At 38.0% G+C, this 20,377-nt stretch overlaps 1 protein-coding gene and 1 pseudogene across 4 annotated transcripts in view; both read right to left on the reverse strand.

The window, feature by feature from the left end:
• Positions 1–20,377, reverse strand: part of LOC110057154 (plexin-A4-like) — a 160,904-nt gene that overhangs the window by 137,201 nt on the left and 3,326 nt on the right. For all 3 annotated transcript variants that reach the window (XM_089272848.1, XM_089272846.1, XM_089272847.1), the window contains 3 exons: positions 11,081–11,275; positions 10,109–10,234; positions 8,362–8,462 (listed from right to left, as the gene is read on the reverse strand). In XM_089272848.1, coding sequence (XP_089128974.1) covers positions 8,362–8,462; positions 10,109–10,234; positions 11,081–11,275 — 422 coding nt within the window. The remainder of the gene's footprint in view (positions 1–8,361; positions 8,463–10,108; positions 10,235–11,080; positions 11,276–20,377) is intronic.
• On the reverse strand, positions 7–7,448 carry LOC110057151 (uncharacterized; annotated as a pseudogene). Its single transcript, XR_016201836.1, has 8 exons — positions 6,070–7,448; positions 5,052–5,390; positions 4,225–4,494; positions 3,239–3,440; positions 2,522–2,753; positions 1,999–2,125; positions 785–1,620; positions 7–166 (listed from the first exon to the last, which is right to left on the reverse strand). The product of XR_016201836.1 is annotated as an uncharacterized LOC110057151 (transcript).

Consider the following 20,377-nt stretch of genomic DNA (forward strand, 5'->3'; position numbering starts at 1 on the left):
GTCGCATGTGTTCTTCATTCTCTGCAAGCGAGTTAGGCCGCATTGCGGCAGCTCTTTTAAACTAAAGGAACCTTTCACCAAGAGGGAGTGCTAATTGTCAAGAAAGTCATAATCCCATTAATCAAGAAACCAATTTGCTGTAGTTATCTGGAAAATGTCTGGCAAACTGTAAATAACGAGAGCCATATTAGAAAACATACATGTTTGTTGCCTTATCAAATGATTTGAAGTGACTAATTAAAGTATAAAACTGCACTTTATCCTAGTGACAAGGCATTTTCTTTTAAACCTTGTAAGTACACCATCCCCTTAGAAAAGGCAAATTAGGTATGCCAAAAAAATAATGTTTCAACTTGTATTATATGGTAAATTCAAAAACATCAATGTAGAAAACTTTATGTCCTAACCAAATTCTATTGACATGTTATGATACAGCCTACTTGTTACAGAAAGACATAATTATCTACATGCAGTTTTGGATTAATGGAGAATAAAACAATTATCTACTCGAGAGTCACAATTTAAATATGCTTTTAATCTATGTACAATTAAATCTGTTTGTTCAAGCCACAGATTAAGGGCAAAATAACTCCTTATTAACTTGTATCCCAGGGCTCGGAAAAAGTGTTGTATGATTGTCTGGGGCAAGTATATTTTCTTGCTGGGCAAGTAACTTTACATTCTCATTTGCCCAATGGTCAAAGGCTGAGGTATGTCATTGGTCGACTAAATCAATAAAGAGCCATCTAAGCCTTGCCCAGGGCAGGCAAAATTTGATACGTACCTGTTTGAAGTGCAAACTGGACTTCAAGTCATTTGCGAGCCCTGCATACCCACATAGATCCCCGCTTATTAAGGCTCCTATTTGCATGTAGCTAAACTCTATTTATCTCATAGATTGGCTTCCATGTCATTAGAAGTCCATTCATCCATGTATGTAGGTTGCGGTAATCAAGATTCTTCAGTAAATTAGAAGAGAACTCTGGAAAGGATCCATGGGTACCCTTTCCTGCCTGCTTCATGTTTGAAAGCATCCATCTGTACTAGATCTTTTATCAACTGCAGAACAGCAACTTCAGGATTTCCAGTAGACTGTACCAGCAAATTTCTGAAAGCCCCCAGTCTCTTCTTATAGAATGGTGGATTACTTCCATTAGTTCAACGGTATTAGCAATTCAAGCTGCTGAATCTTCATTGATGTTGGCAGCAAGTGACTTCCACATGCTTTTAACATCATGATTGAACTACTCAGTTCTCAAGTCAAGTGGAATGTTCATTCCTGGCAATCCATGTTTGTTAAATGTTCTATTCCATTTAAGGTCATGTGCATCTGATTCGGACAAAATGGCTTCAATTTTGGCTAAGTACAGTAGAATGACAGAGGCGTATTTCATCTTGCCATGTGCTTTGTACAGTAGCAGAGTGACCTTGTAAAAGTCATGAAGCCTCTCACTGTCTCCCTCTTTAATTGCATCGCCAAACTCGAACAAAATGAAACCAAAGGCCAGCTTTGCCTGATGGTAATTGAACAGGAAATCTTCCTTTGCTGCTCCCCCATTTGCCTCCCCCTGCAGATCCTGAGCCTCGACAGTGATATTGGGATGTGCCTTGCTTTCATGGCTAGAAAAGAAAGAAACTAGTTACTACTAGTTACATTGTACTATTACATAGTTTCCCAGGGATTACAAATGATTTAATTAGGGAACATCATTTTGCAATTTCAGGAACCTCTCAATATGTTTTGATCAAAGAAACTGATAATCTGTCCTGTCAAAAAAGTACGACATTTTACTTGAGTACTTCATAGAAGATTAATCTGTGTACATAGTCTTTCGTAATAAGTTGTAGCTTTATATTAAATTGTTAATACCTGATGTATTTACCTTGTTTTTAAATAAAGATGATGATGATGATGATGATGATGATGATGTGGGGGGGGGGGATGGGGGGGACAGGCACTTAGAAGCATAACAACACAATGTTTCTATTTTTCCTCACGTATTTCTGGTGGCTTTAGTTGAGAATACTAGACCACATGACACTGCAGCGGAAAAAACCAAGCATGTCTTTCTCCTTCCCACACTCGAACCTTTCCCACACCAGGCCATGTTGCATAACTTCGTGTCTGGGACAATGAAAAAAGGGAATAAAACCAACACAAATTGTTGGTTTATTCATTTATTTCATTATTATTATTATTCATTGAAAAAGTGTTAAGTGAACATTAACATTTTCTGTGGGGTTACATGAAGTTTTCGCTTTCTTAGAGGTATTGATGTACTTGCTAAAAAGCAGTCTGTTAACAGACAGACATACATTTTTCTCCAATTAGTTAGAATTTGATTAAAGATCAATACTTGTAATAAGAACAATTTCTCTTTGGTGATCATTTACAATATTCACTCAGATTAAAATGTTTTCTTGTATATGTCTCAATAACACAAGGAGCAATATGATGCTAAAAACTGCATTACCCCTTGTCTGATACTATTGTTTTATTTGCTCTATCAATTTTACTTACTTGACTCTGCTGGAATGATGAACACAAGTTTTGTCACATCCCTCTATTCAACACAAAAAACTTTTTGCACCCATAGCACTCTCCAGCTCATGAACCTGCTGAACCAAAGGTCCGACTTCATTTCCTGTCATTAGATACATCTCCACATATTTTATGCAAAGCTCATGTAGCCATTTCCTTCGACCTTCTTTTCCCAAGTCATCTTTTGATGGCATGTCATAATCTGGAGCATCTATTCCACATAAAAAATTGCACAGAAGGAGTAATGACAGCATCACTTTAAAATGTTCAATACTGTGTATAACTACATCAGTAATATTACCACCTTCTGATTCTTTGAGACTCCTCCTCCCTGAGGAATTTCTTACCTTGATCTAATGTGGGTGAGTTTGAAGATTTTCAGAACAACTAGAACCTCTAATTTGCAAAGTTATTTTATTTCATTAAAAAATAAATAAATAAATAAATAAACAGTTTGTTAGCAGATCATAGAACACAGGCTGTAATGGTATACATTAAGGGTGTATGAGTGACAATAGATTGTGTTACTAATGACCGTTGAGTAACAGTGAAGCTACTTGTATTGCTCTATCTGCCTTTCTTAACACAGACCTTGTGTTAAGACCAGAAAGTATAGAAAATTATGTATATGGAAACTAAAATAATAGAACCACACAATGATGTGACCATAAAATGGGCTAATTAATTTGTGTTTACCATCAAAAGTTATCATCCCAGACATCTCCATAAAAAAAGCACAGACATGTGCTTCTATTTCCCATTGGTGGAACTCTTTATACTCATTATAGTGATTGTTTACTCCCTTTGCAGCATTTGTCTTGAAAGTTCTGTTCATGCTCGCACGTGAAGTTCCAATCTTTGCAGCTGAGGAGTGGTTTACAAATATGTCACTTTCAACCTGAAAAATCCAAATCATAAATTTACATGCTTAGATACATTCAGAATATTTTATTTTAAAGTCATTCCAGTTAAGCTGTTATTCTGTAATTTAATATATAAAGTATACATAGATAGCAAGTCTGAATCTCCATTTTGAGAATGTTCTTTTTCAATAAAATTTATAACTTATTCTGTTGCAAATTGGTGGTTGTAGGGCTTTATCCCAAAATTTAAAGGCCCTGGGTCTCAGTAACCTAAAAACATTTTCTTCAAATTTTACATTCATAGCACAAATAAAAAACAGAAAACAGGTCACAAGAAAATCTGTGTCACTACTCTGATGTGATCACAGATAACTGAAAGTTAAAATTTATGGAGCAGTAAGAAAACATAGTCCCACAGAAGATCCATGGATTTTTGCAAGGGATGAAATGCCAAAAGGCAAAAGTTTGTAAGAAGGATAAAGCTATAATAATAACATTCATGGGTATGAATAGGATTTTGGTCACCCTCCCTTCAATTCCACAATACCTAATTAAAATCAAAACATTGAATTACAAACTGTTGTGCTGCCATAATCATGATAATGTTGTTAACTATTAAAGCTCAATTTGTTGTCTTGCATTAATTCAAACCTTATCAATCTCATTCCAGATAATAAACTAATTTCTGTTAAATTGTCTTTTCTGGTAAGAGGCAAGCTATTTACAGAAGATGTCTAGTGATGACAACAACATACTCCCCACCCCTTATCATCTTGGATTTACCCCTGCCATACTACATGTAAACATAATTATACAAACCATGTAAAGGTTGAACTTTGCATGCCAATCTGCAAATTCTGTTTCCAGTCCCTCCAGTCTGTCATAAATATTGTCGCCATCTTGGTAGACCCACTGTGTATTTCTGGCCCTTTCTTCGAACAGCTGATCTCTATGAAATGGAACTGTTTTGAGGACTACAGTTTCTTCTTCAGTTTGCAAAGATGGCCCATACTTCTGCTGATTGGAAATCATGAGTTGTGCCATCTCACTTGCAACATTTGGATTAAAGAACTCAACACCCAGACTACACTGCAGAGAAAAAACTTCAGGTGATGACACTTTCAAGTGATACATAAAGGTTGATTGCAGTTGCAGCCATTATCCGTAACTCCATACAGGCACCAAAAGAGAAAATACTGAAGAGTTATGGAGTGCCAAAACCCTAGGTTTTAAATAATCCATTATATTTGAATCAAATGTTATTGAGGGGGTGAGAAATGGTCAAACTCACACAAAATCAAGTTTAACATGAATATAACACATTTAGAAAAATGGTATCCTAATACCACCACAGGCATATAACAGAAAATTAATCTAGTCATATTTTTGGTGGGACATACTGGCAAGATTAGTTTATTTAAAAGTAGAGATTTAAAAATTAATTAGAGAAATTAGCAAAGAATACAGCAAATCACACTAATTTTCAAACTGGTGCTAATTTTTTTTTTTTTTTTTTTTGTAATTTTTTTGTCTTTGGTTTTTTATTATCCATTCTGACATATGGCCTTTGGGTAAACATTGTGTATTCCATATTCTTAAAACTAGCAAGTAAGACATTACCACTGATGAAATTATTAAAGCTACACTTACAGTCTTTGATTTTGCTTCAGTTCATCTGAGTAGCGACGAGGATTGTGACGGATAACTACATCTCTGTAGGGTTGGAATTTTGGAAGGTATTTGCAAATGGTTCTGCTCACTAACACAGTCTATCTTGGCTTGAGGCGTTCCAGTGTTCGCTCGGTTGGAAGAAGACCAATCAACTGGACCTCTTTAAGTAACTTCTGTGGTCTTGTCGTGTCTAAATTAAGTTCATTGACCCTGTTCAGAACAGCATACTGTGTGTCCAATGTATGGAACAGTTGCTATGTTGTGTATCTTGAATTCTGGCGTTAACCATCAAATCAACACTGTTCCCCACCAACCTAAGATCTATAGAAACATTTACACATGACTCTCTACGCAATGAGAAGTTACAGAGTTGACACTCATCAGAAACCAAAAAGTTCCTTGACTTTTCACTGACCTGTGAACAATTTTCACTAACCTTGTATTGTGAGGATAATAATAGAAAACGAACTTCAATCACGAGCCAATATACTACTGCTCCTGCACGCGCCACTCGAATAGTATCAAAAGCTATTTATCCATGTTTTTCTGACAGCAAATCATTACCCACCTTTTTACTCACTTTGGCAGACTTCCCAGGACTATTTACAAAATTCCCTGACTTTTCCCTGACCTTCAAACATTGTTTTTTCCCAAATTTTCCCTTACCAGAGCAGGACTGTAGCAACCATGTTCGAGAATACTGAAATAATTAAATTGCTTGTTTCCCTTCCTTCCTTACCATTAAAGGTAAGCTTATTAAATTTACACACGCGCAATATTCATTCAATATAAGGGATAAAAACAAATAACATCTGACGTCAACAGAAAATCCTAACTACAGGTCAAAACCACTTTCGATTTCTGTTTGATGGTAAAAATAATAATAAAGTACTCTAGGGTTTTCAGGTTTAAACTTAAGACTTACATACAGTCTTTGCATTGTTAAATAAAGTTATACAGTTTTGCACTTCAAATATATCATTCTTTAAATACCTGTAGCATGGAAGTTTCACTGCCGCAATGTTTGCTGTCGCTGCTGCTAAATCCTGGTCAGTTAGAACATCTCCATTCGAGACACTGGTGAGATGCTCTTGGCAGAATTTGAAAGTGCTCAGCTCGAAGAGTTTGTATTTCTTGATAGTTTCCTCCGCGAAGTCGACGTCCACTGGCATTACTTTGTCCTCATGATGGCCGACTTGTTTTTCCCTGACTTCGTTCAACAGCAGACTAGCTACTTTAACTTTCTCGATCTCCTTCTTCCAATGACACACTTAAGCTGCACAGCTCTCACCCATAATTCTCTGGAATTCGACAATCATATCCGGAGACATACATACACCCAATTTGTTTAACATTCGTAGATCTTCATGCTTGACGCCGCTATGAAAGAGAACTGCAGAGATACGGTAAGCAACAGCTGACATGGTGGGTTTTCTTGCTCTAGCAGCAATAGATGTCATCAAGGCCACCAAATTTGTTTTCTTGATATCCAGCTCTGAGGATTTTCACACATTGCCCACACCTTTGACACAACTCATCCAGAACGGACACCAAACTCCCGCCTTGTGAACTAATAGTTTATTGGTAAAGGAGGCCAATCGTATGGTCTCGACTTCTTTAGCTCTGAATCTGTAGTATTGTTACAGTATTCTTGAAACTCCACGGCTATGGTTCTTCTCAGAGGATCTGCAAGTTTGTCTCGCACATCCTTAATTGCGAATGCCAAATTTACCACCGTCTTCCATCTTTTTCTGTATAGATTTGCAATCATCAACTTCATTTTATTATCAAATGAACTAAAGGTCTCAACACTGCGATTTGGGTTGACAATAACGACTTTGACTTCTGTAACGCTGCTTTCAAGTAATTCCTCCACATTCATGTGTGAGAGAGCTATTTCACTAGGTGTGACTTCCTGAACTTCCTCTGGCATGTTCGAAGTGATGTTGCTCATAGTCGAGCTTGGTGGATGTAAATCACTGGATTTCAGCGATTTCTTTGATGCTGAGCTTTTTCTGGATGTTTTATGTCCTTTCAGGACTTGTTTGAGGACTGGCGACGAAACAGTCGTTGGCAATAGAGGCTTGCATCTGCTTAAATCACCAGAAACCTTGATCACGGCTTGCTTCCCTTTCTGCAGGCTCGAGTAGATGAAGTTATAAAGAAGCGTTTCTTATTTTACGTGCACAGGCATGGCACACATGATCAGATAAAGTGTCTTATCTTTCTATCTCTAAACCAATTTTCAAGCCGATTTCGGCCAAAGTGCCATTTTGAAATCCATCAAGTTTAGAGACCTTGAATAGATTTCGACAGGAAATGTAAGAGCTCTTCTTAAATTCTCCGAATTTGATCTTAAGCGGACAACAACAAAGTCAACAATTATTGTTAACATTTCTCTGGACTCCTTCCTCGACAGGCTTTTTTGGCATATCGCCCTTTGCCGCCATCGAAATCGGGCAAACACTGCATCGGATGGTATTATTTTGATACTCACAGTGGCTTTTCCCTGCGAATCCATTTCGCGCCAAATTGGAAGTTTCATATTACGATCTATGCTCTGATTGGCTGGGATAATATGATCGACAAAACCTATCATCAACCTATCATCAGGTTGTCAAAAATGTAAAAGGGGGCGGCAGGGGGGGTGGCAATAAAAAATGTAGGTCATCCTGGCAGGTGGTCCCTCGCAGCTTTGCCGCTCATTGTCTCCCTCCCAGGCTCCTCGCTAGCGGCTTTGCCGCTCGTTTTTGTGACTTTTCCGCTTTGTCAGCGCGCTCACATTGCTTAAACCACCAAGCTATGCAGGCTAACAGACATGCGATCAAGCATAAGCTAAAATATGAAATTATGAAGAATAAATCATGATAGATTTTCAATACATGAAAACAAACAACGTACCCATCTCAAAACAAGTTATAAAAGAAAAATACCTACCTTGGCAACTGAAACCTAGGATATCTTAAAAGTGATAAATGGTACACAAAAGCACCCAATCCTCTCATCTATAGGATCTAAACCGGTGCCCAGTCATCTTAGTAGAATTCCTTTTGATCACATGACTCTCATAAACAGACAAACTTCTGGTTGCCAACTTAATGAGAGCTTTGTACACACAAAAATTGGCAACTTAGAGCATGAGACAGACTTAAACTAGGGGTGAACTGGCCCGTTTAACAAAATGAATGGTCTCAGGACAGTGGTGGATCTGGGTTCTCCTACACTTTACATGTATCTCCAAACTTGCAGACACTTTGTTTTAATATTAAAGCTCTCCATTTTTACCTGTTATACAACGTGCACCAGCCACAGAAAGGATCCTTAGGTCTGACACAGTCATCACAGGACAAAGAGGTGCTGCACTCTTCAACTGGTATTCTTGTCACCTTTGCAAGTTATAGTTATATTGTCATCATTAGTTCACCCAGCCCATGTCCATGTCTGTATGATTACAGTTGTATATGGAATAAAGAATACAATTGAGCTCTTTTATGGAATACTATAATGATATTTCACATACTAAACAATAAGCACCTGGGGGTTTCATTACAGGCCTGACACCAGGTAAATTGACCGGCTGTAAATGGAGCTTTGCCCAGCTGCTTCAGCGATAATTTATATGGTACTGTTGCTGTCCCATGCAATTTTCTGGAGACTAACAGACCTCTAAAAAAATAAGCTTATTTCAAGTCATAGAAAACACGATTTTGTTGGTTACAGTACACATTATCTCCCTTGTATCTTCAAATTGCAAAGGAAATTTGCCCCTAAATTTGCTCAATGATGCATTGCAGAAACATGTTATACACATGAAAGCCCACTTGAAATGTTTCAAAATTACTTGCCTAATCATAACAATTACAATTTCCTCAAATGTGGTTGGTGCACAAACTGGTGTATTTTGCTCTAATTAATTCCCTGTCTTCAGTCTAACACTGTAATTTTACCCCAGATTTCTCAAATTATCCAATTTTTCTAACCAATTTTTGTTTTCCTTGAAGGTTCAAAAACTCAAGATTCCACTGTAATTCTGGAATGATAATAGTTTTGGTAGACGTGAGAATTGCAAACGTTTTTGTTTTTACTGTGATTTGAGTGCATTTGTACAACACATGCTTTCAGGCATTGTGTAATTTTTTCCAGGCAATAAGGTCCGCCCCCAAGTCCGAAGGTGCCCATACGCCTATGTCTCAATCAGTTTGCTTTTTTCACTGGTTGCCTAGCACATGACCAATTTAGTTCATATAGTGTGATCGTCCGGGTGAGTGTAGTTCTGAAAAGAACTGTTGTTGGTGACTGACGTTTCGACAACCTGAGCAGAAGTCATCTTCAGAGTCAAGTGAATAGTGTTTGTCAGTTGATGACCTTATAAGTCTGGTCTGTTGAACGTGATTGGTCAGTATAGCCATGATGGTATTGGCTGAAAGACTTGTGTAAAGTTTGTCATCAGTCATTGGTGGGTTTCGATCCGTCTGTTGTTAGTCAAATAGGTCGGCTGGAGAGCAGTTCTTAATATCTGGTTGCCAACACTCAATGTTTGGTCGCATTGGCACCCATTGAGTAACAATTTCAAACCCTGGATATATGAAATTTTATCACAGTAGACTAAGCATCCAACACCAATAGGAACGTACACGTACTGCACACTATAAAAATGCCTCGTCTGCATATACAAGATCTTGTCAAAGTTACCATATGACACACAATGGATGTTTACTCTTTGTGCAAGAGAGCAATACTGAGTTTGTTTGAGGATTTTTATAATGCCATGTAAACCTGTTAGCTTTAGGAAATAACGCTGTTTGATATAATTATACACTTGAACGGGTGCATGGAAAAAAAGAAGTGACTTTTGATCTCATATTGAATTCTCCTTGTTCATAGAGGGAAGTGAAAAGTAATTTGCAAGGAGAATCTTGCAGTCTATCTGATGTCACTTAGGGTCTTTTTCCACAAACCCCTTCACTTAGCCTCCATTTAACATATTAAATTACACAATAAAAATTGTTTTATACGGCTATCCACTCAATACCTTGTGTTTACTCAAGATGTACAAGTGTCTCTGGTCACTGGTTACTATTATCTGCAGCACCTCATCAGGACCAATATGCAAATTACTGTAAGGTTCAACTTGCTGTTGACCATCTTCTACTGATATCTAAAACACAAGTGGATTTTGAATTAAAATTCAAAATTTCTTAGAATCAGCTGAATTTTCCACAAGTCCTTCAATTCTTTTAATTTTTTTCTTTTCACGTGCTATTATTATCTTATATTTTTCTTAGGGGTTTCTTTGAGTGGTGGCCATTATTTGTTTCTACAATTTGTGGGCTGGATAAGGGTGACACACCTTGTAGATGACAAAATGCTCTTTTGCATCTCACCTGCCTTTTCAAATTGTTTACATCAAATAGATAAATAAATTATTCAGTCAACAAAAATTGCTTCACAAGTGAATATGTGAAAGATCATATATTTGAACTGCTGAGAAAGATATGAAGACAGGATTGATCATCGCAGTTATATAAACAACCTAAGCAGTTGTGAAATTAAAGCCTGAAAAAATTCAGGCCTGAACGGGATTTGAACCTGTGACCTTTGCGATACCCGTGCAGTGCTCTACCAACTGAGCTATCAAGTCAACTGGGAGCTGATCACGTTGTGAGTTCGTTATATACCCGTAGATGGTTAAGAATTCAAGTGAATATATGAAAGATCATATATTTAAAGAGGAAGGGACAGTATGAATTTTACCTATACTGAGCCTACAGGAGTGTGGAACATGCAGTAATAATGGCAATGATAAAAAAAAGGAAGAAGCCTACTCCTATTTCTCCTTACACTACCAACTTACCCTGTAAGACAAATACAAGGACTTTTTCAACCTTCCTCAAAAGAAGATAGTCTTTCACAACCTTGCAAAATATTACACACAACAGGGATTCTTCCTTTCAATGCTTTTGCAAACAAAAGTTAAGTCAGTTTTTCACCATAGTAGACATACCTTGAGCAGTTGACCATGTTCAGTACCAACAAACATCACTGTATGATTCTGATATGGCATTGCAGCAATAGCACTTAGCCTTCCCTTGTCATATTGCACCACAGCTCTTTTAGATAAAGGCATTTTTCCACGAAATGGATGGAAGGCAAATGATCTTGTAGGACAGAAGTCATCTGATATGGTTGGTTTACTAGTCTATTAAAAATAGAAACACACCATGGCATTATCAGCCTGGATAAAAAAAGAAAAGTTACCATCGAAACAAACTTCATATTTCATATTTCATCTGCATATAGCTGCAGCTAATTTACACATTAAATATTACCATTACTTCCAGCTGATAACCTGCAAGTAAGGTGTTAATTTTTGAGCAAACAATGGCCGAGGTAGGTTGTAGGAATGGGTGGGTTTTATGATAATTGTAAGATAAACTAGAATGTGCTTGACACTGAGACAGGGTTTAACAAATAGATTCTATGCTGCTGTGCATCTGTTCAGTAATAGATCATAGATGACGTCAAAATGTGGTGAGAAAAAAAGAATGGTACACAAGGCAATAGCCAAGTGTGTCACTGATTTGTATAATAAAGAAACAGACTAAACAAGAAAAGCTTTTTTATTTCGAAACTTTCAAAGCCTTTAAAAAGCCTGGCCTTTGCCCACTTTGAGGAACATGAAAATAGCAATTTGACATAACCTATTGTCTATACAAAATGAGTTGAAAAAGACATTTGGAAAACTTGCAGTTACGGTCAACATTGACAGGTTGGAGCCTTGGAAGCCATTCAATTTGAGCTTTGGATGTAAGGAGCATTGGTGACAGTGGAAATTTGTGGTGATTCTCAAGTGCATTTGATATAAGGGGATTCATGCTGACGTCATTGTTTACATTTTTGCTCATTTGCATACGACTTTGCATACAGAAGGAAACATGATGTGAAGTATATATGAAATAATACATATTTGAACTGCGGTTGTAGATGAAAGTGAAGAATGATCATTGCAGTAAATTTTCCAATTTCAGCAATTGGAAAGAAGAAGCCTGAAAAAAATCAGGGATTCAACAGGATTCGAACCCGTGACCTCCACGATACCGGTGCGATGCTCTACCAACTGAGCTATGAAGCCACACACTGGGAGCGAGGTCAATTAATTGAGTTCATATATTCCTGTGAGGAGTGAAATGATGTGAAGTATATATGAAATAATTCATATTTGAACTGCGGTTGTAAATGAAAGTGAAGAATGATCATCGCAGTAAATTTTCCAATTTAAGCTCCCAATGTGTGCCTTTATAGCTCAGTTGGTAGAGCATCGCACTGCACCGGTATCGCAGAGGTCACGGGTTCGAATCCCGTTGAAGCCCTGATTTTTTTTCAGGCTTCTTCTTTCCAATTGCTTAAATTGGAAAATTTACTGCGATGATCATTCTTCACTTTCAGAAGGAAACATGTTAGATATGAACCGACACCAGGCAGCTAAAGAGCTAGTGAAACTTAATACATGGTGAAATGTTTAGTTCTTTGTGTGTATATTCAAGGAGATATTGTCTTTCAAAAACTGCAAAATTTCTGGGTGGCAAAAGCGCTAATGAGCTCATACATTCTTTGTAAAATTTTGAGTTTTTAAACCCGTGTTGCACAAAAAGTATTCAATACATCAGACTCATATTCATTGGCAGAGATAACTGTATTATGACCTTTCAATAGTCAGAACAAATGTTCTTGTACCTCCATCAAAAACCAAGCTGCTCATGCTAATGAGGCAAATATTGTAAACAAGGATTCCCCTATAGTGTCAGAGAGACTTTCTACCTGCAGACGGCCATGAGACAGACACACAGACAGACACACAGACAGACAGATAGATAGATAATCTTTATCTATCCACAGTAGAAAATTCTTCAGCTAAAAATACCTAATACATAATACCTCATGCCAAATACCTAGTATAATGAAAATATTTGAGCTGTAGTTAGCTATACTTTGCTTACTCTGAAACAAACTGGAACATTTGAGTCAGAAAGCAAGGTTATGTGTTTATTTTAAGAAATGGTAGAAGTGGCACTAGACCCCCCTCCTGCCTGAATTTCTGAGGCAAAAGACCCCCCTCCTGCCTAGATTTTCCAAAAATTTGTTGAGCCATAAATTTAATATACAATCACATCCAGAAGATGCTCTTGTCTAATTTCTAAAGCTTTAGCAAGTATTAAGCTTACAATTATTCTGTGGAACTCACTAATGTTTTAGTACTCATAGCTTATTAAAAACATGCTTCTTGTTTGTTACACCACGCAACATATGTCTCCAACTTTATAATGATAAGAACTTTCGGTAACTTGAATTAAATATCTTTCCTCCAAGTTGGCTTTCTCATAGGGTGCAAGAAAGAAAAAAAATTGTGCAGAATTTTGGAAGCAAATTGTGTAGGAACATGCAATCTTTTGACAAACCAAATTTCAATTTCAAGTTTTCTTGCCAAGTCCTACAGCAAGGAAATTCTGCATTGATGGCAGTTTAGCTAAATTTATTTCACTAGTAGTTCAAATATACCTAGCAATCACCAATTGCTTTTATACCCAGCCCATTTTATGAAGCTCGATTAGGCGTAGAAATTTTCGTAGAGCTCTAGAGGTGTAGTGGCGTATAGTTATTGTAACAAATATTATATCTCTTAGGGAATGTTGAGTGTTATTAGGAATTGCAGTGTTTTAATAATTGTTTTCAATTTACAATTCTCTATTGAGTTTACCCTGACTATGCTCTACCCTATATGTTCTTCCCTCTACGGTCAACGCGCTACGCTCTTAGAGCTCTTACACTCCATGTTCCACCATCTATGCTCTACATTCTACATATTTAAGGGGTGGTGAATGGTAAATGAGATACTTTGCAAGACAGCGAGACAAGCATCTCTCTTTACAAGCCCGAGCCATTTTAACTTTTTAGATTGCGAGACCAAGATTCCAAAGTGTTTTAAGTGCGAGCGCGAGACGTTCAGACTCTGAAAATTCAAGCCCCAAGTTTAGTTAAGAGCTAGAATGAGATTGTATGGCTTCTTAACCAGCTTCTTTGAACTGGCTGGAACTGGAAATTCAATTATAACACACTACGTTATGATATCCTAGAACAAAATAACCATTTTTCTGGCACCAAAACAGATGTTTCGGTAGGTTTTGTAGCTTTTTGTGGAATTCAGACAGTTTAGGAGAAGTTAGGATTAACTTTTGTCGGAAATTTGTAAGTTGCTTCATTGAAATTCAATATCAAGTGATGAAAAGAAGTCATTAATAAAAAGAGGTAAATGAAGGAATCAGGACTTGGAGACCCTTAGCCTTGTGAAAAATCGAGACTCCAAGACAGCTTCATATAAAAATCGAGACTGCGAGTTGCACATAATTGCTAAAAAAATAAGACTGCGAGACCCATGAAATTTGACTAAAAGTTTGCGAGACCCAGAGTTTTTGAAGGACCATTTGTCACCCCTTATTTACGAGTTTATCACTTCAAGAATTTTTTACTACTCTCTACACTAGCTTAGAGGCTTAAAAAACCAGTAGAGTGATAAAAAACTATTGGGTTGCGAGTGCGAGTTTCTTGATCATCTGTGATGCTGTAATTTTTGTAATTGTAATTTATTGGCTTTCTTTATTATCTCATATATATTAAAGTGTTAATTAATATTACGGTTTACAGTATTTTAATAATCCTTTTAAGGTACAATTCTGTATTGAGTTTACCCTCTATGCTCTATGCTCAACATCAGTTCTACCATCTACAGTCTACTCTCTAGGTTCTACCAGCTACTCTCTTCAATCTGTGCTCTACGAGATTGTGGTTCGAATCCATTCAACATTGTCAGAGCCCTTGCCCATAGTCTGTGGCGTTCCGCAGGGAAGTATACTGGGACCACTTTTATTTAGCATTTACACAAATGATCTTTCTTCAGCACCGCAGAATTGCAGCGTCCAGAGCTATGTGGACAACACTAAGCTAGTTATATCCTTCAAAATGAAAGATACTGTAAACGCCTTTGCTGACTTAAGAGTTGATTTGCATAGAATAGGCCAATGGTGTTCCAACAACCATTTATTGTTGAACCCAAGCAAAACTAAACTCATGGTGTTTGGCAGCAGGCAAATGCATTCCAGACTGGACACTCCCAGCCTCACCTTCATGGGAAGAGAACTCGTACCGGAGCACACCGCTAAAGATCTTGGGGTGATTTTGGACAAGAACCTGACCTATGACGAACACATTACCAAAACTGTCTCCTCCTGTATGTCTTGTCTCGGTCAAATAAGCCGCACAAAGCATGTTTTTGACAAATGCACCCTACTAACTATTATAAATACTTTAGTTTTTAGTAAACTTTTTTATTGTTCGAACGTGTGGGCGAATACATCAAAAAGTAATATAAATAAATTACAAGGTATTCAGAACTTTGCCGCTCGAATTGCGACCAGTACACACAAATATGATCACATCACACCAGTTTTAAAAGAGCTTAAATGGCTACCAGTCGCGACTCAGTTATATTTCAGGAGCGCTATCATGGCCTACAAATGTCTAACATCTCGCTTGCCGGAGTATTTGTCTTCCCAGTTCAGTAAGCGAGGAGAAATAAGCGGACGTGCCACAAGAAGTTCACAAATGCTGAACATTCCTCTTTTTAAGTCTGCCAGTGGTCAGAGAACGTTCTACTACAGAACAGTCAGTATCTGGAACTCCATGGATAGCTCTCTAAAAACTCTCGAGAAAGTATCTGCTTTTAAGTTTTATCTTAAACGTAAACTTATTAAGGATTTTATAGATTCCTAATTCTAGTTAATTAATCTTAATGAATCTTAGAGTTTTTAAGTAGTTTTAAATTATTATTGTATTGTCTTTGAAAAGCCTCTAAAGGGAAAGTCAATAAAGTATGTATGTATGTATGTATGTACCATCTACCATCTACCCTTTAAACCCATCTATGCTCTACTCTCTACGTTCCACCAGCTACTCTCTTCATCCACACTCTAAGATCTTACCATCTACCCTCTAAGCCCATCTACACTCTACTCTCTACATTCTATCAGCTTCTCTTCGATCTACGCTCTACACTCTATGATCTATGATCTACCCTCTAAGCCCATCTGCTTGGAAGGTTATTGGAATTTTTTAATTTTTTAACGAAGACTAGTGAGCAGCACAAAGGAAGACTTCTTATAGTTGAAAGCTTTTCGTTTATTTCCGACACATTTCATCTCTGAGACTTCTTCAGGGAATGATTACAATTGAAGGCTTTCGTGCAAAAAGGGCATATATAGCATTTTGGGCCGATTCTTATTTTTTGCAGGATCGAGCTAGTTTTTCGCAGACTGCCTTGTTTGGACATTCTGTTCCACTGTGCATAGACCTTACAAGAGCCGTAAATTTTGAAACTTTCCTATGACAGCTGATGACAACTAGTTTGGTCAACAGTTACTCTCCGGCACGCCTGGCCTGGATATATCAATACAAATAGTGTCAGGCATTACATGCTCCTACCGAGCTTCATTGTAGCTGCTTTATTCTTGTGCTTCCTTAGCTTTTGTAACATGTTTTTCTGCGTGTTTACTGTGACTATGGAAGAATCTGTGTGGGTAACTTGAAGTATATCAGAAAAGAAAGATATAACTCAAAGATTTCAACTTTTTTCAGATTCAGAGAGTGCTCAAGTGTCACATGTCGCACATCTAAAAGTCGGTTGGAAATGATCCCCAAAGAAGACTTTTCAGTTTCAACTCCCCCTCCTCCCCCATCTCCTGCCTGGAAGTTTAGTCATAACCTGAATTTCTTCTTTGTTTACATTCAGCTGCACCAAAAACACTCCCCCTCTGATGTCTTTCCTCAAGCATCTCACTTGTACACTAATAATTAAAGAAACTCTGACCCACCACCCGCACTGCTTGCCGATTTTTCTGATCCGCAAGAACAGTTATGTTTTCAAAACCAAGGAGAAACTATGAAGGAAGATCGACATTGTGAACTCAGGTCATCTGACCTTTGAATCTGTAAATATGCCTCTAGGCTCGATTACCACTGTGCCACTGTTCAGGGAAAGGAGCCCACGCTCCTCCCTCAAAGGCAGGGCTGTACGTGTGAGGATTCTTTCATTAGTCTTAGCCAATCAGATAACCACCCACAGATTTTTGTCAGGCATAAATTATCTCGTCAGTTCAGATTGTGGCGCGGGATGGCGGACGATGCGGAATTGATAAATGGCATGCGAGAGAACTTCAGAAACAATTAAGATCAAAAGTTTAAAATTCAGAACAAGAAACACCACTAACGTTGTTCAATGACCTTTCAGACAACAGGGTTGGAAAATTTGAATCTTTTGGTTCTGGAACGTCAGATAACCAGTCAAGTCAAGTCAACAGAGACTAAACATTGAGCTCAAGAGACAAAAGTCAGTCAAATGGACGTATTACCCTCTTTAAGGATAGCGACACCAATCGCTAGTAAAGTAGGGCAAAATCAATTTTTTAAATGAGCTAAATCACATGTAAAGCCAACCGAACTAGTTAAACATACATCACAAGCCAGGTATACAAATTTCAAGGTATCATCTTAACAGCGGAAACCATGCTGACCAACATGTCACCTTTGACAGATCTTGACATGCATGACCAGTTTGCTAAACCACAGTCGAACAGCGCTGCTCTACTCAAAAACAAACTCTTCCCTAGAACACAGTATCCATGCATACAACCCTTTACTGCAGCAACAATGTGAAACAAATTAGATTGGCAAAACAAAATTTTAAAAAAGAGAACAGCAAATGTACAAATATTTCAAGTCTTAGGTGTCATGTGGACCTGTCCAGGTTGTAATCAGATAACATTTCTGGCAACCAGGAGCACGGCATAAATTAAATTATGAATTTACATCACAGACATGGTTTGCCGCTCACACGTCCAGCCTCCCTTCTGGGAGGAACGTAGACGGGACAAGAGAGGGCAGCGGAAATCAAGTCTAATATGCCTCGGAAAACGAGAAATTGATGAAAAGGGTTTCCAGAAGTCCCAAAATTTAATTAAGGGTAAAGCTTCACTCACTATTAACATGCAGTTTGTTCAACACAACAGCAAAAAGACCAGTGAACTGAACATCCATTTTGTTTTTCCATGTAGCGCGACATTAAAAATTCAGCAAAAATAATGGCAAGTATTTGGTGAGTTTGAAATGTTTACATAGGTTAATAACGATGTCACAGCTCAAACATTCTATCCTGCATTCCAACTGACTTTTTTAAGCAGATCTTTCAGTCACTCATGGATGACAATCGCAGACAGTCAGAATAAAGTGATATTCTTTGCTAAACATTTGGCTGGAATTTTTCATTTGACTGATGATTTTATTGGACAGGGTCTGAAATTGCGCTTTCCTGGTCGCCAATGCGACTAAAAATTTTGCACTGGCGACCAGAATTTCACAGCTGGTCGCCAGCGGGCGATTAACCATTTCAAGCCACGATAATTACACACACTTAGATTTTCAGCCAAATCGATTAAAATAAAATTCAAAGCTGCCCACCAATTGGTCACTTACTTTTTACCTTTCCGCTGCTTTTGAAGTATAAAACCGATTTTCCTATCATTATAACTCTACCACAACGTTTCACAGCTATGATCAGTGAGAAGCTTCGCTGCCATGTTTTTCCAGCGGTTTCCCATAACATACGTATTGCAGGCGCAGACGGCCACGTGCGTTCTTTCGCCATGAATATTTATTCAGGCGATGTGGTGTCCAAAAATGTCCTGAACTCTTTCCGTAATTTATTACAAAGTGGAGACGGAACATCCGCGAAGAAATTAGTGGAAGATTTCAATATTCAACATGGCAATCCGTCGATCGTCTTGACAGAACGGGAAAGGAAAGATCGTTTTGCACATTGAGCAAAGAACCAAACGGCAGTTTTCAGTCGGGTACGTTTCTTCTCCAAAAGGTAGAGACAAGAGAAGGTATAAAATTGACTTGAAACATTTGGCTGTCGCACGAGACTGCGTATATGACCGGCATTCGATTCATTCGTTGTGGGTTTTCAGTGGTAGGTGTATAAATAATCAGCATGTTTATATTTAATCTTATCGTTAGTGGAAAAATCGCCAACATTGCAGCACCAAACATGTTCTCCTCGTTCTGATTCTTAAAAGAAAAATTGGCGAGCCAAATTTTCCATCTGGCGACCTAAAATTTTGGTTTGCGTTTCGCTGCGAAGGAAAATTTTATTGACACTTTTTGGCGACCAAATTTTTCCATATGGCGACTGAAAAAAAAATTTCAGTCACCAGTTGGCGCCTGCCTAAAAAAGTTAATTTTGGACCCTGTTGGACTTTGTGAGAGCAGTTGCTCCGATTTGCCTGTACACTGTAGGATACCAATTTCAAGTAAACTGGATAGTGATACATGTAACAGTGTAAAAGACTATCAGAAAAATGTATTTCTGTGGAAGTAAACTGCTGCACTATTGAGAAACAACTCGCTGAAAATGGCTAAAATTTTGTTCACACGTTAACAATTTGGCGGCGATATTTAGCACCTCATGAAAAGCGTAGAATTAAGGCCAAAGACCTCTAATAGGTCTCAGTCAACTGATAAGGGGACAAATATTATCGCACAGAAATAAGAGTTTCTGGAATTTGTACAAAGTATCTTTTACGCTCACCTAAAGTTCCCAAAATTTCAGCCATTTTAGGCCGCTTGAGAGGCCTAAATCATGAGGTGGTGATATCTCAAAGAGAAACAAACACCTACCGCGGCAAACGCCACAGCTGTGACCAGCTTTCACACTGTGAAAAGGTGAAGGTAAACTGTCAACCTCAATCTTTTGGTCCTGCCTGGTTTTCTCTGACAATAACACTTAAGTAAATCCTCTCAACTACCTTTGTCCTTTATTTCTCCACACAAAGCCATTTCAAGCCAATCTGTCTATTGATTATTGACAAGGGTCTTATGGATGGCCCGTTTCTAGTTATCATTCTGGCTTGTCCCTTTTGCTTGGCAGTATTGCTTCGTAATTCTGCACCAATATTGCGAATATCAGTCAGAGAGGGGTGAAGAAGAAATGATATTTCCCTGGAGGGTAAGCGACTACCTGACAGGAAGACATGGTTCTCAGAATTCCTTGTAGACTGATTCAAGCAATACCTGTCCCCAAACCATTGGAGTAGGTGTCTCCTCCTTCCCTTGCACTGCAGAAAACCACATCTCCCCGTGAGGTAAGTGCTTATAGCATAACCCTAGAACATACAATTTTCCATGCCTCACCAAG

The sequence above is a fragment of the Orbicella faveolata genome, unplaced genomic scaffold (assembly GCF_042242905.1).
Source record: "Orbicella faveolata isolate gen_17 unplaced genomic scaffold, um_ofav_v1 contig_35, whole genome shotgun sequence".
NCBI lineage: Eukaryota > Metazoa > Cnidaria > Anthozoa > Scleractinia > Merulinidae > Orbicella > Orbicella faveolata.